Genomic DNA, 18,455 nt, shown 5'->3' with positions numbered 1-18,455 from the left:
ACATAAATGCATGAAACACACACACACCACACACATGAAACACACACACACCGCACACACATGAAGCGCACACACACAAGAAACGCACACACCGCACACACACACCGCACAAACATGAAGCACACACACCGCACACACATGAAGCACACACACACACACTGCACACACGTGAAGCACAAACATGAAGCACACACCCACACACGTGAAGCACACACACACGACGCACAAACATGAAGCACACACACCCACACACATGAAGCACACACACACACCACAAACATGAAGCACACACACATGAAGCACAAACATGAAGCACACACACCGCGCACACACACACACTGCACACACGTGAAGCACAAACATGAAGCACACACCCACACACGTGAAGCACACACACACGACGCACAAACATGAAGCACACACACCGCACACACATGAAGCGCACACACACAAGAAACGCACACACCGCACACACATGAAGCACACACACACGACGCACAAACATGAAGCACACACACACACATCAAACACACACACACACACACCACACACCCACACAGATCAAACACACACACTCACACACATGAAACACACCACACACATCAAACACACACACACACACATCAAACACACACACACACATCAAACACACACACCCACACACATCAAACACACACACATGAAACACACACCACACACATGAAACACACACACACACACACACATGAAGCACACACCCACACACATCAAACACACACACTCACGCACATCACACACATTAAACACACACAGCACACATATCAAACACACACACAATGAAACTACTATAATAAAATATGAATAATATAGGAGTTTATTGATTCAACATTTTAATATAAAGTTATTTTGTCAAAAAGCTAAAAAATAAATAAAAGGAATTTGATCATAAATTACTCTTAAAAAGACAACAATACAAAATAACAGAGCCAAGAGAGGACACAAAACCACCACACCACACTAACACTTAAAATACAATCTCTCATAAAACTGTCCGGCACTTTAAATCTCCATAAATTACACACCACATGTTAACACACAAAATACAATCGAATATTAAAATGATAGATGGAAACACTCAGTTATTCTGTTAATATTCTAATTTCACACATTGAAAAAAAGAGGATGCTCTCCTATATACATAAACAAACTAAATATCAAAATACTGTTTGAAATTGAGTCTCAAATTGCTCAAGGCACTTTGTAATGTTGATATGAATGATCAAATGGCTCAAATCATGTGTTTGAAATCATCTCCTGCAGTCGTACCAGTGAATCCTCACATTAACACTGAAGAGACGTCTTCAGCTAACCCAAGACTTCCTGTTGTCTCCCTTCCGTCCGCCGCCATCGTTGTTTCCTTTGGCCAGCGCTGTGAGAGCCGCCAGGTTTGGACTGGATCCTGACAGGTTCTGCTGCCGCTTCTGTCTCTTAGCCGTACCCGTGGCTTTCGTGACTCGATCCGGTCTCACGAGAACGCCGTATCCAGGGTTACAGTGGAAATAGTGCCGGCGGCCGACCGAACCGTCATTTTTACCTTCAAATAAAGAAACAATATACAGGACTACTCAGGCATCTGTGCTGATGTACGATTTAAAGCAAACAACGTACCTGCAGGGACATCGAGCTCCACTCCGACCCAAACACCCTTCGCAAAGTCAGTTGGCCCGACGTAACGGACCGTTCCGGTTTTGTTGGTACCCACGGTGACGTATTCCCCATCCTTCAGCCAATCAGGAAGCGGAGCATCAAGGCCTTCCTCTGAATCTGACAGGATCTCCAGTCTCTCCAGAGATAAACTCAATGTTGATAAAGAGTCACTGTCTTTATCTTTAGCGTCCTCGTGCATGATGCCTCCGAAAGACTTCAGGCCTGATGTCTTCACTCTCTGGATGTGGAACGGATTGCTGGTGGAGGCAGAAAGAGACTTTCGGTGTTGCTCAGGTTTGGATGGATGGATGTCTGCAGATGGCTGTGGTGGAGGAACCGATGGCTCTGATGATTTTGTGTTTTCTGCACCTGAAGATGAAGGAACCGTGTTGCTGTTGGTTTCAACGTTTTCTTGAGGACATTCGTCTGGAGGAGACACCCGACCGTGTTCTTCTGATGCTCTCTGGACGTCTGTAGAAGTCTGTTCTCTGTGTTCTAGGCTGGCAGGTTTAAGCGATGTCTGTTCTTCTGGTGATGTGCTTCTCGCTGACAGAACCACACTGCTCGCCTCTGGTTCGGCTTCTGTAGATTTGTTCATTTCACTCTCATTCAAGATGACCAATTCGGAGAGAGTCGCCGTGGAGACGCTTGTGGAGATGTAGCCGCTGGAGACATCACTGACAGGACTGTTTGTCGACTCACCAGCCGGGCTTTGCTTGTGCTCCTCAGCCTCCGCGAGGACAGAAGGTGGATCCTCTTCGGACTCTTGAGGTGGAACACTGTCTTCAACAGAAGATTGTGGAACCTCTTCGACCTCTAAATGGACAGGAGGTGTTTCTGAACGTGACTGCTCCACCGCTGCACCCTGAGAAGATCAGCAGGAACAGATACAGTAAGACAAGAACCAAACAGACAGAACACAAAGTATATTTTAAGATGTCACATACCGTCTGAATGTCATTGGTAGTTTCTAAAGGAACATCTGATTCTTCAGTGACGTCACTTCGGTCAGTAATGACAGATATAATTGGGACATACGACGCAGACTCTGATTGGCCAGCCGGGAGAACATCTTCTGCAGGAGCCTGCAGAGTTTTTAATGTAAAACATATTCTCAAGTGCACAAACATGGTTTGCAAAAAAGTGATGATTTTAATACTTCTGAAATGTGACAATACATATATTTTGGTCAAGGCAGATGTACGTGTTTGTGTCTGTGTATGCACGTGTTGAGAGTAAAACATGTATGATGGTTATATCATTGTCAGTTTTGAAATATATTTGACAATTGTTCTGATTGAGTTTACCGTAAACATCGTCGTATCACATATTGCATTATTAAGCAAGTTATCACATTTCACACTTTTCTAAACATTGTGCGGTATATTCTTTTATTCCTTTTAAGCTCTAAATGAAGAGATGTACCTGTTGACAGCTGCGGAGGTCCTCAAGACTAACAGACTGCACAACGATACGGGGTACATTCTAAGACAAATTCAAACACAAAAAAAGATGTGAAATTTCCCCAATATATGTGGCAAACATCTGCAAATGAACAACAACAATGAAATGTTGTCACCTGCTTAAAGACAGCGGGTGGTGATGGATCTTTCTTCTCTTCTTTCTTAGATAACAGAGACATGAACATCTTGGGCACTGGAGACACGAGAGCTTTAACTGGGGAAAAATAAGACGCAGCTGATCTCGAGAGACCTGCAGGGACACAGGTTCAAGAAACAGAGACAGAGATCAAAGTCATGTCCTCTTGAGTTCAGGAAAGCTCACAAGTGATGTAAGTTTCCTAAGGAAGACAAACAACTAAAGATGTTTTACCTGACTCAGGACTTTGGGTGTGTAATGATGGTGAATGTGAGGAACTCTTTGTGGACGATGTTGACACAGAAACCTGACAAACACAACATGTGTTAAACATGTACATGATCATTTTTTTAAATGTGATTCATAGAAAAGTTGATCGAATTGTGTTATTGATAAAGAAATCTTCAACAGAAAGAGGTGAATGGTTTTCTTACTCTGAGTTCTTCTGACTTCTCTCTGTCGATCAGATCCTTCCTGCTGCCAGACAGCTGAAACATACAGACACAGAGTATGTGTTTGTGTTTATCGTGTGCGTTTGTTATGCGTGTGTTTTGTGTTTCACATGTGTGCGCGTCTTACTCTGTTTACACTGGGTGAACTGGGGATTTTTCCTTTTTCCGACAGATGCTCCCGCACTGAAACCTCCTGAATTCACACACAACACAAACATTTCATATACGTGAAAAACATAGAGCACACGATGAAGATGCGTACACACCTGTCTGAGGCGGTCCAGCGTCAGCACGTTCTCCACAGCTAACACACTCCTCAGATATTTCTCGATGGCAGCCTCACTGTGAGCTCCAGAGTTCTCTGCGCTGGTGGCCAGTCTCGCCAGCGTCTCTCTGTCCTCTGAGCTCTGCATGTCCTGTGTGTCAATGACAAAACATCTCATCCACGTGCAGATAGAAGCGAAACGCACAGAATCCAGAGAGTCTCTACGTACCCCTGGAATATTTGAGACTATATCAAACGTGACTCCACAGCTGTGAATCGCGCTGCGATGTGAAATCCTCCTAAGAAGACTCTGAGCGAAACCCTGCACAATCACATCATCTCCATCAAATCTCAAATCACAGAAACATAAAATGCCCGTGTTGAACTTCAGACCTGTCGCGCGGTGAGGTTGACGCAGATGCGTTTGCGTAGGACGAGCTGCATGCGCGCCGGGTGACTGAGCAGGACGCCGGTGCAGACGGTTAGATAAACTCTGTGTTCTTGAGCGCCCGCTCGACTCAGCTCGGGACACTCGTGAACCGTGCAATCCCACGATGCCTCAGCCTTCACCTGCGAGCGGAGAGTGACATCAGAACACGTCTCGCTTCACCGAGCGTCAGGATGCGGATTCATTACCTCATTCTCATAGTGTCGGACGATCTGTAAGTCCATGAAATCGTCCATGTCCTCTCTGCTCAAAACAGCATCCAGACCTCCAGCTGGAGGAGTGGAGAGATGATCGTGGAGGTCGTCGGCTGTGGATCCAAACACAAACATAAGTGACGTGATTTCTAGGATGACGCGAAATCTTTGAAAACAGCAAATATGTACCGCTCAGATTGAGGAAGATGACAGGGACGTGAGTCTCCATTGCTGGAGCAGGAACCCTGCAGAGACACCACACATGAGATAGAAATCAATGCGAGCTCGGTGAGGTTAAAGACAGACGCTCACCACTCCGCTGGAGCTCCCGGTATCCCACTGCCAGCGCACGGCACCAGCACGGCGTTTCTCTCCTCTGTGAGAGTCAGCCGACACTCCAGGAGCTGAGACTCGCTCTCCACGTCCTCCTCGGATTTACCTACACAGACAGACAACAACACGTCCCTTCTTAAATCTCTGACATCTAATACGACGGTGACAGACCGGCACGTGCGCCCGGAGATTTACCCTGCTTGCAGACGAGCTCCTGGAGACGGCGGTCCAGATATTCTTGACGTTTGGTTAGAGCCGTCAGCCACTGTGCTCTTAGTCTCTCCAGATCCACTTCCTGCGGTTCAAAACACACAGAAAATCCTTAAAACCCTGAGCGGGAGCAGAAGAGCGCTGAGAGTTTAAACACACAGGTCTGTACCTGATAACTGTCTGTGTCTTTATCTCCCACCTGCAAAACAACAAACGCAGACGTGATGATGAATAAATGAAGATGGAATTGTTGTTTTTCAATGATTATCATTAAATGAAGGTTTTACCCTCGGTGTGGTTCTGCCAGGCTGGATGTGATGGACCTCCACGTTACCGATGGAGATGTTGAGCACAGAATCTGTGATGAGCGGCATTGTGCCAGAATCCTGAACTGAGCGCACGGAGACCTGCACACGCCGCGTCTGACCCTAAACACACACAACATATCCAGTGTTTCTGCTGTAAATACAGCTGATTAGAATCAAGACACAACATTCAGCAATAAAATAATTTGGAGCTTGGACATCCAGAATGTTTTCAGGATAAAACCAAACTGTACACACAGCTACTGAAGGTTATAAATACAGTGACCGCAAAAAGAGGTTTTGATTCGGTTTGGGGTACAAACACGTCCCTAAAATGGAGTAAAAGAGGCAGTTCATTCTTCTGTCTTTTGTCCTTCGAGTTGTTCCAAATCTGTATACATTTCTTTGTTTTGAAACAACCGTTTACTTTCCTACATTCTTCTTTTGCGTTCAACAGAACAAGTGTGGTAGTCAATGATGGCCATGAACTGTTTGGTTATAAGGATTCTTCCAAATATCTTTCCCTCTGTTGTATGTGTAAATGTATACAGAACTCGAGTAAATGACGACAGATTTTCATTTTTGGGTGAACTGTCCCTTAAAGTAAACACACACCTGTTTCAGTTGAAAGATTCCTCCTGTACGGACATCTTTTGCTGGCTGAACTTCCACCGGCACAAACTCTCCTACATCATTCAGCTCCAGAATCTGCACCCAGAGCTCTAGCCTGCGCGTCACCTCACTCCACCTGCACAACACACACACACATGCACAAGAGCCGATAAAAACCTAGAGATGACACCGGAGCTCTCTGGAATAATGTGCACTAGAAGATGAAAGAATTGTTGATGACGTGCCTCTCTCTGAGCGAGCGACTCTTCGACTGAATCACCCCCACATCCCAGAGAGCCAGATTCCTGCGCGGGTTTGACTGCTTGTGACCAAACACCTCAACAGCCACCGCGCCCTCCGTCAGAAACTCCAGGAAATCTTCAGTCACCGTCACGTTCAGCTTCTACTGATGCACAGAGATGCGTTCTCAACACAAACAAGGGCGAAACATCTGCTAATCGACAACATATTGAAACGAGCGTGTTTAACCTTGCAGTTATTGAAGACGACAGTGCTCTGCGGCGCTTTACTGCTGACAGCGCTCAGATTCACCTGTGGAGCGATGAACGCAGCTTCTGACTGATCCCAGAAATGATACTGACAGAACACGAAGTTTGAGAGGTGCTGGGGTAATCCTGTCGCCTGTAAGATCTTCATCTGGAACACAAGACACAATTCCCCATAAGCCTGTGAGAAAGATGAAGCATAGGGAGAGACTTCCTCAACCCACCATGCAGGTAAATGTGCGTTCTTGCGTCTCGCCGTCTGCTGTGGTCTCAGAGTCTCCTCCCCCTGCTTCACACTCCTCCGGCCCGCCAATCACACGCTCGACCTCGACGTGAAGCCGACCTGCGACCTGAAGCGCACATACACACACCATATGACACCAATGACATCACTGTTCAGAATAAAACATGCTGGTCTTGTGTGATTTCGCTGGTGTTGTTCACACACCTCCCCCTTCTGGTTGATGATGGGTACTGCATACTGCAGCCGGACGTCATGCAGCAGACAGGAGAGGAATACGTTCGCCACACCGATGAGACTGTGATTTTCCTCCTCGTCGAAGAACGGATCGGCCCGCATGAAGTAAGAGCGCATGAGCTGTGCAGACATTCATTCGCTTCATTAATATTGTGACACATCTTGCTGGTGTGTTTAAATCTGGCAATAAAGTGAAAGTGTGAGTGTAGTGTGTCTGGTGTGTTTGAAGTGGGTGTGTGTGTATGCAGTGACTTAAAAGTGTGTGTCTAGTGTGTTTGAAGAGTGCGCTCACGTGTGTGTGTGTGTGCACGTGCGTTGGTAGTGTGTTTGAAGAGTGTTTGGTGTGTGTGTGTGTGTATTGTTTTCTGAGTGTGTGTTTGGAGAATGTGTGTGTGTGGCCTTGTTTTTATATCCCGGTGGGGAGCTAAACCTGAACACACACCAATTCACAGGGACTCGTGTCACTGTGGGGACCAAATCTAAGGTCCCTATGGGCAAAAAAAGCGTTTAAATCGTACAGAACGGTAAAGACTAAAAATGCAAGTTTTCTATGATCTTGTGTTTGTTGCTGTTGTTGTTCTAGTGTGGTTTGACGTACTGGATCGTCTTCATCAAAGTCTTTCCACTCCTGATAGAGTTCTCTCATATCCACCAGTCTGTTCTCCATCTTCTCTATGGCCCAGATCTGTTTGCCTTTACTTCTCCTCCTCACCTCCACTGCCGGCTCGCTCAAAACAGAGTCGCGCTGCAGAACACACAAACGACATTTACGTGTATGCATTTGGCAGACACTTTTATCCAAAGTGACTTACATTGTACTACACATTTGTTCCTTCTGTGTTTAAAGGAGTAAATAAAAAATGTGACATTTACTGAGCCTCTTGTCATTTCAAACATGTTTGAGTTTCTTTCTTCCGCAGATCACAAAAGAAGATATTTTGAAGAATGTTGTTAACAGCCCCCCACTCACATGCAACCCTTTAAACTCTCGTCAACTTTAACATCGAGAACACAGGAAGACAGATCAGTCCTTTAGACCACAGTAATGACCTCAAACCTCTCACACACAGAGAGACAGAGTGTGTGTGTGTGTGTACGCTTGTGTTGACCTTGCGGTTGGCGTTGAGGTTTGCTGCAGGTATCTGTAGAGTGACTCTGTATTCAGTTTTCTTGTTGAGCTCTTCAGCGATGAATCCAGCCTCCTGCACCAGAAGATTTGCTCTCACAATCTGATCTCTGAGCTTACGAAGAGTCCGACTCATCAAAGCCTCCCTGACACAACACAACACACACACACACACACACATACTTTAAACCCCTTCATTCTGCATCACTTTTATTTATTATTTCTTTACCCTGACAACCAACACAAGACACATGTAGAAAATGTGTGTGTCTGCTGAGTGTGAAATGTGCGTGTGTCATTTGTGCATGTGCGTGCATGTGTAATGTGTCATGTATGAGTAATGTTTGTGTGTGTGTGTAATTTGTGTGCGTGCATGCGTGTGTTGTGTCATGTATGTGTAATGTGTGTGTGCATGCATGTGTTATGTGTGTGTGTGTAATGTGTGTTATTTGTGTGCATGCATGTATGTGTAATGTGTGTGTGTTATTTGTGTGCGTGCATGCGTGAGTAATGTGTCATGTATGTGTAATGTGTAATCTATGTGTAATGTATGTGTAATGTGTGTGTGCGTAATGTGTGCGGTGGTAATTTGTGTGTAATGTGTGTGAGTGTAATTAGTGTGTGTGTGCACATGTAATGTGTGTGTGTTATTCGTGTGCGTGCATGCGTGTGTAATGTGTAATGTATGTGTAATGTGTGTGTGTGTGTGTAATGTATGTGTTATGTGTGTGTGTGTGTGTGTAATGTGTGTAATTTGTGTGCATGCATGAATGTGTAATGTGTGTGTGTGTGTTATTTGTGTGCGTGCATGCGTGTGTAATGTGTCATGTATGTGTAATGTGTCATGTATGTGTAATGTGTCATGTATGTTTAATGTGTCATGTATGTGTAATGTGTAATGTGTAATGTATGTGTAATGTGTAATGTATGTGTAATGTGTAATGTGTGCGGTGGTAATTTGTGTGTAATGTGTGTGAGTGTAATTAGTGTGTGTGTGCACGTGTAATGTGTGTGTGTGTGCGCGTGTGCGGTCTCTCACCTCTCTTCACTCCACTGTTGCAGTCTGCTCTGTGTGTTTGAGGTCATGTTGAGATGTTCAGTGCTTTTGTGTATCTGTGGATGAGAGCTCTGAGTGCTCTGCAGCTCGGATGACAGCCGTCTGCGCAGCTGCTGCAACTCCTGTTCGTACATCAGCCGCTGGCGCTCCAGAGCAGAGCGTTTCTCCTTCTCATGTCTGCGCTCCAGAGAATGAACAACCAACTGCATTGGATCTGAGAGAAAGAGAGATCTCAAGTACGGCCTGTATCTTATAAGCGAAGAAAAGCAGATGTGCGTTCATCTCACCGTTGTTTCCCAAAGCTTTCATCATCACCTCCGTCTGCGCAGACTCAAAACTGATGCTGGAGTCATGACTGAGCTCAGTGTTCAGAGCAGCCTTCATCACACCGGCCTCCTCGCCACGATACACGTGAGACATGCTTATCCTGACAGATATATACAATGTATTGTAAAACATGACATCAAATCCAAGTCTCTGATTGGTCGATTGGAGACACAATGATGCATTTCACAGACCTGAAGAAGTGGTTGTTACCCCAGAGGACTCGATCTCCGTGATGTAACTGAACAGGAGAAGAGACGACAGCGCCGTTCACACAGGTGCTGCAGACAGATAGACAGGCGTGACAGCGGCTGTATTCAGCCCTGAACACTTGTGATTGGATTAGAAGTGGTCTTACCGAGCGTTTCTCTTTGGTGTGAGCGTTACACCCGTCTCTGGCTTCATGTCTATCACACAATGCTCGGGGTTAATCGCCAAACCACACAGCTGAATGTCCTGAGAGTCTGCAGATCCCACACGCGTGTGTTCCTGTATCAAATCACACACAAACATAACATTTCTAAAACCACATTGTTGCAAACTTATTCCCTTTGTAACTTAATAATAATTGCTTCTGTACCTTTAAATAGTAGACGAGGAGCTCGTTGAGGGCGGGGTCAGCGTTCAGATTGACCAGGAAGCATTTATCATCTATGACTCTGATCCCAGACGACTGCAGAGAAATTCCCAAACTTTCCAGCTGCTTCTGTCTTTCCTGCAGAAGAGAAACTCACTTCAGAACGACATCACGCACACACACACACATGTGTTTTTGAGAAAGTCTCACCTGTGCGATCTCCTCCGTCTTCCTGAGCTTCTCCTCCCAGCTCACCGTCATCTCCTGGATCAACTTCTCAGACTCCTCCAGTCTCTCTTTGAGCTCAGGGGCCTTCATTGACTGACCGGACACAAAGGACACCGTTAAACGTCTGCTAAAGGTCAAAGGTCATGTGTTGAGTGTCTGCGTGCAGCACCTCGGCCTCCGTCAGCTGACTGCGCAGCTTCTCCACCTCCTCTCGCAGTTCTCGGATGATGCGGGCATTGGGGTCTTCGTTGACCACGGCGTGGTTGACGATGCTTTTGGCTCGGTCGGCGTATCTCAGTGTGGAGAGAGTTTCTTCGTAGTTGTCGGCCGCAGGGCTCACCGTTGCCACCATAGCCGTACGACTGTTTCCTCCTAAACTGTCCTGCACAAAGAGAGGAAATGACATCAGCACGAACCAAGCCAAAGCTTCCTTTCATTCATACTGTAAATCTATGATCACCTTCAGCAGCCATGTGAGCACAGAATCTCTGTAGGGAACAAATTTACTCTTGTTCTTTCCAGCGCCCTGCTCTGCTAAAGCTGAGATCACCAACCCCAGTGTAGTGAGAGACCTACAAACACACACACGTATAACATGAAAGCAACACTGTGTACATCTACTGTTCAGCACTCAGGTCATAGTTTCATAGAGACATAAAGCACTAGATGACTAAAAACTCTTTTAGATGTACAGCGGTTATAATAAGCTTCACGACTGAGTGTGTGTATGTGTGTATGGGAATGCAAACTTGTGTCTGTGTGTACATGAGTGCATTTACCCATGTGTGTGTACTTGTTATGTTTTGTGTGTTTTGAGTGAGTGTGTCTCATTTATCTGTGTGTTTCATGTGTGTGTCTTGTGTTTGTGTGTTTCATGTGTTTGTTTGTTATGAGTGTTTTGTATGTTTCGTGTGTGTATGTGTTTGTTTGTTATGTGTATTGCATGTGTCTGTGTGTTTCGTGTTTCATGTGTGTTTCTCGTGTGTGTGTTTTGTGTGTCTGTGTATGTCTTGTGTTTGTGTGTTTCATGTGTTTGTTTGTTATGAGCGTTTTGTATGTTTCGTGTGTGTGTGTTTGTTTGTTTGTTGTGTGTATTGCATGTGTGTGTGTTTCGTGTTTCTCGTGTGTGTGTTTTTTGTTTCTCGTGTTTGTTTTGCGTGTTTAGTGTGTGTGTGCCTTGTGTTTGTGTGTTTCATGTGTTTGTTTGTTATGAGCGTTATGTATGTTTCGTGTGTGTTTGTTTGTTATGTGTATTGCATGTGTGTGTGTGTGTTTCGTGTTTCTCGTGTGTGTGTTTCTCTCGTGTTTCATGTATGTGTGTGTGTGTTTTGTGTGTCTGTGTGTGTGTTTGTTTGTTATGTGTATTGCATGTGTGTGTGTGTGTTTCGTGTTTCCTGTGTGTTTCTTGTGTGTGTGTTTTGTGTTTCATGTGTGTGTGTGTGTGTGTGTGTGTTTCGTGTTTCCTGTGTGTTTCTTGTGTGTGTGTGTGTGTGTTTCATGTATGTGTGTGTGTGTTTTGTGTGTCTGTGTGTCTCATGTGTGTGTCTTGTGTTTGTGTGTTTCATGTGTTTGTATGTTTCGTGTGTGTGTTTGTTTGTTATGTGTATTGCATGTGTGTGTGTTTTTCGTGTTTCATGTGTGTTTCTCGTGTGTGTGTTTTGTGTGTTTCATGTGTGTCTGTGGGTTTCTTGTGTTTGTTTGTTATGTGTGTTTTGTATGTTTCGTGTGTGTTTGTTTGTTATGTGTATTGCATGTGTGTGTGTGTGTTTCGTGTTTCCTGTGTGTTTCTTGTGTGTGTGTTTTGTGTTTCATGTGTGTGTGTGTGTGTGTGTTTCGTGTTTCCTGTGTGTTTCTTGTGTGTGTGTGTGTGTTTCATGTATGTGTGTGTGTGTTTTGTGTGTCTGTGTGTCTCATGTGTGTGTCTTGTGTTTGTGTGTTTCATGTGTTTGTATGTTTCGTGTGTGTGTTTGTTTGTTATGTGTATTGCATGTGTGTGTGTTTTTCGTGTTTCATGTGTGTTTCTCGTGTGTTTGTTTTGTGTGTTTCATGTGTGTCTGTGGGTTTCTTGTGTTTGTTTGTTATGTGTGTTTTGTATGTTTCGTGTGTGTTTGTTTGTTATGTGTATTGCATGTGTGTGTGTGTGTGTGTTTCGTGTTTCTCGTGTGTGTGTTTCTCGTGTTTCATGTATGTGTGTGTGTGTTTTGTGTGTCTGTGTGTTTGTTTGTTATGTGTATTGCATGTGTGTGTGTTTCGTGTTTCCTGTGTGTTTCTTGTGTGTGTGTTTTGTGTTTCATGTGTGTGTGTGTGTGTGTGTTTCGTGTTTCCTGTGTGTTTCTTGTGTGTGTGTGTTTGTTTCATGTATGTGTGTATGTGTGTTTTGTGTGTCTGTGTGTCTCATGTGTGTGTCTTGTGTTTGTGTGTTTCATGTGTTTGTATGTTTCGTGTGTGTGTTTGTTATGTGTATTGCATGTGTCTGTGTGTTTCTCGTGTGTGTGTTTTGTGTTTCTCGTGTTTGTTTTGCGTGTTTCATGTGTGTCTGTGGGTTTCTTGTGTTTGTTTGTTATGTGTGTTTTGTATGTTTCGTGTGTGTGTGTGTGTGTGTGTGTGTGTGTGTTTGTTTGTTACGTGTATTGCATGTGTGTGTGTGTGTTTCGTGTTTCTTGTGTTTGTGTAGACTTTTGACAGAACCTCACTGGGTTTCCTTAGCCCTGTGTGTATGTTCGAGTGTGTATGTGGTTGAATGTGTGTGTGTCACCTATTAATATTGCTGCCTTCTTTAAGTCTTTCTCCAGCAGCTGCGGTTTTATCTGCTCTCTCACTACCGGCCAGATCCACCAGACTGAGTTTACTCACTTTCTCTCCACTCGTCTGAAACAAACATCTCACAAATCACACAACACGCTCGAGAATAAAGTCATGTTCAAGTTCCTATGGTGTCAGTGATGTGCATGTCACCCCGGTCTGCAGGTCTCTGAGTGTGTGAGTCAGGATGATATTAAACACGGCGTGTGAGCGACTGCTCTCCTCATTCATGTTTGTGGCCGCCACGGTGCGAGATTTATTACCCTCTGACATCAGCGACTCAATGTCCTGAAATACAAAAGGTGTTTCAAGGTGAAACTCTACAAACTTTAAACAAGAGGAAGATGAATGAACAAAATGTCGGAGGTTGAAGAACCTTGAAGCTGGTCACAGCCAGTCGAGACAGACCGTCCACGTACGGCCCCAACACATTATGTTCCCGGACCCTCAAAGCTTGTTGGTTCCTGAAAAAATAATGTAACTTGATTTATTTCAAAGTAATACCATTCAAATACTTTCAGCTTAAAGACGGTTGTCCTCACCCTTTTGGATCCAGTAGATCTCGCACCTTCTCATTATAGATCTCCATGAAAGAGACCTCCACTGCGAAGCTCTCGCCCTCCCTCTGCTCTTGAACCGTACGCTCAAACAGAGAACTGCAAAGCCGTGGAATCAGACCCGGGTGCTCGGCCGTCCCCATCATCGTGTACGACTTTCCTGAGCCTGCAGCCAATCAACACAAAGAGCAAAACGGCAGAAGCCAATCAGAAAACAGAACACTGCGAGACACTCATCCCCATAGTTGGGTGGAGGTTGAGCCAATGAGATCAGCCATGGATCACGTTTTATTATACCTCCTTATTATATAAAACTATTAAAAAGAATTAAAACGTTGCATAAAATATAGTCCTGAATATTATCTGACAACTTTAAAACGAAAATTAGGCCGAGCCACAAAAATTATTAACTGGAAATAAACACCAAATAGAATAAAAAAGGAAAATAAAAATGACAAACCTTTTTCAATAAAATAAACCTAAATAACAACATTACAAAATATATCCCTGTTATCCTTCTAAAACCTTGTATCTCCATATTTTGCCATCATTATTATTATTGGTCACCTTTTATGTTTGTCACTGGATTTAGCAAACATTTACCCAGTTAGGAGTAATGAAAAGTGCTCGTCACGTTAAGAGCACAATTGGTTTTTCCATTTCCTGAAAAACAGTGAATTTGGAGATCCGAGGTTTTAGAACAACAGCGACGATATATATATATATATATGGATAATGCACAGGCAGCCGGTTGTTATCGCAGAAATAAGCCCTGCCAGTGTGATCAGGTCTTGTGTCTCACTGAAGGGCTTATTTTGGTATTAAAAAACAGAAGAATAACTCTTTGCCTGTATGTGTACCTGTTTGTCCATATGCAAATATACATGCGTTATATCCCTGGAAAGCGCTGTCCAGAAGACTATCTCCAAGACTCTGAAACACCACATCCTGACCTGTGACATTCATATAAACCATTACATATGCAAATTACACCAATCATACTAAATAAACACTGTAGATCAGTTAGAAAAGAATCAATAATACAAGCTTGTACGTAAATCAACAGACAGACCTGCATACTTGGTGACCTCAGTCTCATCTATAGACCAGAAGCAATAATCATACGCAAAGACCTGCGTTTGAAAAAACATAGAACACACACACACACACAGCCTTGTGTCATTTTGACAAATGTTTATTTAACATAAACACACATTATTCAGTGATGGTAATGAATTCATTTGTGTTAATAATATAATGCAGAACAGACGTGAGAACTCACCTTCGGTTTGCCCCTGTATTTATGAAAAAGAACATTCGAACATTAATACATGAAAACAACAATCACATGGAGAAATGAAGAAAATAAACCACATTTCTATTTATTTTGAAGTGAGAAGCTAAGATGCTCAGGTGTTGTAGATGGTTGCCAGTATTTTATGACTTGTTTTATCACGCTGCTTAGTGGTTTTCGGCCCGAAATCAAGACAGAAGGACGGGCTATGTGCTGAAATACAAAAGCATGAGTAACAAACATCAAATATGTCCAAAATAGTCATAGAGCACCGGCCCTTTGTGTTCTTTCGCATAAAACCATTAACGTTTTACTTAGACAGACTTTCTGGTTTCCTTCTATAAGATCTTCTATGTGATGTAGAGATCAGCTCAACCCATGTGTGAGAACACATGCATCAAACTCTTCATCCCAAAATGGACTGGATTGCCTTCATTAGACAAAACAAACGCATCATCATTTACATGATAACCGCCGAGCGTGACTTGTCTGCACATTACTTGTGCTGAACAATAAAAGCAGCTATTTGCCAGAAGGCATTATTGAGGAATCCGGGTGAACTTTCTTGCATCAGCCTGTTCAACCTGTTTGCAGAAGGTCGAAACACTGAAAACTGTTGCAAGGTACAGCTGAGACGGTTCAGACGTCAGGAACACAACCTGAACATTTCCCTCAGTGTGTTTGATCCGTTGTTTTGACTTTCACACAGCTGAAGGATTGAGTCTCTCATCCAGGTCATATCTCAACGCCCGATCTAAATGAGATTTTGTTCTTTTGATTTCATGATGGAACGCGTCTTCAGAGTTCGGGGGGAAATATGACCAGGACTGGATTTCTGTCTGAGGTTAATCCAGAGAGATTCCTGCAGGAGCAGGTGACCTGGAGGAGGGCCAGATCCTTGAGAAACAGTCACACCCTTTGTAAAGAGACAATGTAGAATTCATGAGGAGAAATGACTGAAGCCAAAGATCATCCAATCGTCTCGCTTTATAGAACACACACACACGCACATACTGCACGCTGACAGAAAACAACAAGAACAAACATTGAGTTTCACGCCAACCGATACATGAACTAGCGCTGACGGATAAACTCATCTGTGTGTGTTTGCAGAGTAAAGAGAGCCCTTTAAACTACAGCCACTCGTGCTCAGAAACAAACAACCAAAGCAACATTATTAGCCGTGACATCATACCTCAAAAGTATTATATTGGATTAAAAAACAACTATGGAAGCAACACCCAAGAAATCCCACAAAATCCTTTAATAACACGCTGGCAACCTCGTTCCATGTGAATGGATTTTTTTAAGCTGCTCGTGGATTTCAAATATCTTTCTCGAGCTTCACTTTCTCGAGCTTCACTTTCTCGAGCTTCACTTTTCTAGCTTTAAAGCGCCTACCGATTGAAAAAGAATGGATTGATGTTGTCGGACTGAAGGAACTTTAGAGCCGGCGCTTGGTATTTAAGAGACCTGAAAAGAGCCAATGAAACGCGCGTGATTTATTTTCCTTGTTTTTTAATCATGAGTATTTACGGCTACTTTTGGCCCGCCGATGAACTTTCGCGTGTTTCCGTGGACACTGAAGGCCACGGGAGAGAAGGAATGTTGGGAAAGAAGAAAACACGTCTGATTAAGAGAGACAGAAATCCGACGGCTTGTATTATAAGTGCTGTTTGCTAAGGTACTGTAACAGGGTTGAACTAAATCTAAATAGTAAACTGATGTCATCCTGCTCGGTTTGCTTTAACATCACGAATGATACCTCAGGCCTGCTCTTCATTTTCTAGTTTTACAAATTTGGGCCAAATGTGAAAAAACATTTTATTTACAACCGTATGGCAAAGCACAGGAGACCACACACAACACCTGACAGCCACACTGTGACAATTACGCATATTCTTTTTTAGAGAATATAATAAAATCGAGTTCCAGCAACAATAAACTTTTCATGTTAGATTTAGAGAATTGTCACGTGTATAATATCCCACAAACCCCTGCTGTCCGTTTACCTGCTGTCACCTTTTCCCAGGTTTCCACTGGCTGGATAAAGCACAGTTTGATTTCCTTCCACATCCACAACACATGTTGTCTTCAGGTCCCGCTCTGTATAAACACAGCAACAATCATGAGCATTCATCGTGTTAACTCTCGCGTGAAGGCTTCTAATAATACACGTTTCATCCATCGGGAATTTATTGGAAAGTGAAAAGTGAGCTCTGCATGACAGGTGGTAGGACGGGATGATGGTGATATCATTTAAAACAAAAGGCGTTACAGAATAGAACGAGTTGATATATATATATATATATATATAAAGAAGCAAATATAAAATGATATCATTTACAAATCAATACAAGGATAAAAACACGCACGCACACTCTTTCAGCAATAAATACAAGATGTGATTATCACATGTTTGAAGACTCACCTCTCCTGTTCATGGGTCGGACCCGAACGGCCACTTTCACATTAGAGTCACTTTGAGTCCTGTCATCCATTATAATCTTCTGCATCTGTCACGCGTTATGAATCACAATAAACACAGAATCACACAAACACTTTAATGCATATGATGGAGCTGGAATGAATATCACAAATAAAAAACTACTTTGAACCTATAAACTAAATAACGTCGCGTTTTTAAATTCTTTGCTCAAACGATTAATCGCGATGAATCGCATACAGAATGTATGTCTGTGTACTGTAGGTATTAATTTGGTATTTAGCATGTAACTAACACGTTTATTTAACTTACATGTAAATGTTTATTACTACTTATATTTTCGTATGTTTTTAAAAATACCCAAATTAATATGCACAGTACGCAGACTTTTATTCTGGATGCGATTAATCGACCCTCCTGAAAATTAACAGCAGAAATTATCTCAGCAATTCTAACAGATTGAATGGCTATTACATATGATTTGTCTTGGTTTTAATGGCAATTATAATAGTATGTAGGGATATTATTGGTAATGTATATTTGTGGGGTGTCATGGTGAATGAAAACCACTAAACTCCATTAGAATAAGACCCAAAACACCAGTTTAATAGAAACCACACTGCAATAACACACAATAATAAAGTTTACCTGATGAAATGAGCGATCTCCTCGTCACAGGTCTGTGTGTGGCATTCCAGCACAGATTACAGATTAAACGACGCGATTATTCCGCGTTTCACATCGACCTGCGGAACACACGAGCGTTCGTCAGCGCTCAAACACGGACAAGTTAGCCAGTTTATTTCCTCTTTTTCGCCATTTTACCTCGTTAAACTCCCGAAGCTGTCGAGCAGGTGCCGCCGGTGGGTCCACACGAACACTGCGCTGCGCTCGAGCGTGTGCGCGACAAAGTGAGAGAGTCCTCATGCGGCGCTGCGCACGCCCATATGACCCAG

General features: G+C 43.4%; 1 protein-coding gene across 3 annotated transcripts; it reads right to left on the bottom strand.

Annotated features, from left to right (window-relative positions):
• Positions 1-831: 831 nt before the first annotated feature.
• kif13bb (kinesin family member 13Bb) lies at positions 832-18,448 on the bottom strand. Of its 3 annotated transcripts, none has more exons than XM_079474841.1 (42): positions 18,325-18,448; positions 18,148-18,245; positions 17,485-17,569; positions 17,055-17,159; positions 14,832-14,892; positions 14,620-14,712; positions 13,745-13,925; positions 13,579-13,666; positions 13,356-13,490; positions 13,156-13,268; positions 10,861-10,972; positions 10,570-10,782; positions 10,383-10,493; positions 10,176-10,310; positions 9,954-10,084; positions 9,790-9,876; positions 9,559-9,698; positions 9,254-9,485; positions 8,198-8,360; positions 7,687-7,833; positions 7,059-7,208; positions 6,835-6,960; positions 6,594-6,761; positions 6,350-6,507; positions 6,108-6,240; positions 5,475-5,615; positions 5,357-5,386; positions 5,173-5,272; positions 4,957-5,083; positions 4,834-4,889; positions 4,639-4,757; positions 4,396-4,572; positions 4,232-4,324; positions 4,004-4,153; positions 3,865-3,930; positions 3,720-3,773; positions 3,520-3,592; positions 3,266-3,399; positions 3,112-3,171; positions 2,634-2,771; positions 1,648-2,551; positions 832-1,573 (listed from the first exon to the last, which is right to left on the bottom strand). In XM_079474841.1, exons 4-42 carry the CDS (start codon positions 17,127-17,129, stop codon positions 1,341-1,343), a joined length of 5,607 nt encoding a protein of 1,868 aa, XP_079330967.1. In that variant the 5' UTR covers positions 17,130-17,159; positions 17,485-17,569; positions 18,148-18,245; positions 18,325-18,448; the 3' UTR covers positions 832-1,340. The 3 variants fall into 3 exon arrangements, with proteins under 3 accessions (XP_079330967.1, XP_079330965.1, XP_079330966.1); XM_079474839.1 differs by lacking the exon at positions 18,325-18,448 and adding an exon at positions 15,042-15,054 and having other exon boundaries at positions 17,066-17,159; positions 18,148-18,285; XM_079474840.1 differs by having other exon boundaries at positions 18,148-18,421.
• Positions 18,449-18,455: the final 7 nt, after the last annotated feature.

The sequence above is a fragment of the Barbatula barbatula genome (genome assembly GCF_947034865.1).
Source record: "Barbatula barbatula genome assembly, chromosome: 15".
Taxonomy (NCBI): Eukaryota; Metazoa; Chordata; class Actinopteri; order Cypriniformes; family Nemacheilidae; genus Barbatula; species Barbatula barbatula.
This window is presented reverse-complemented; position numbering and strand designations above follow the sequence as displayed.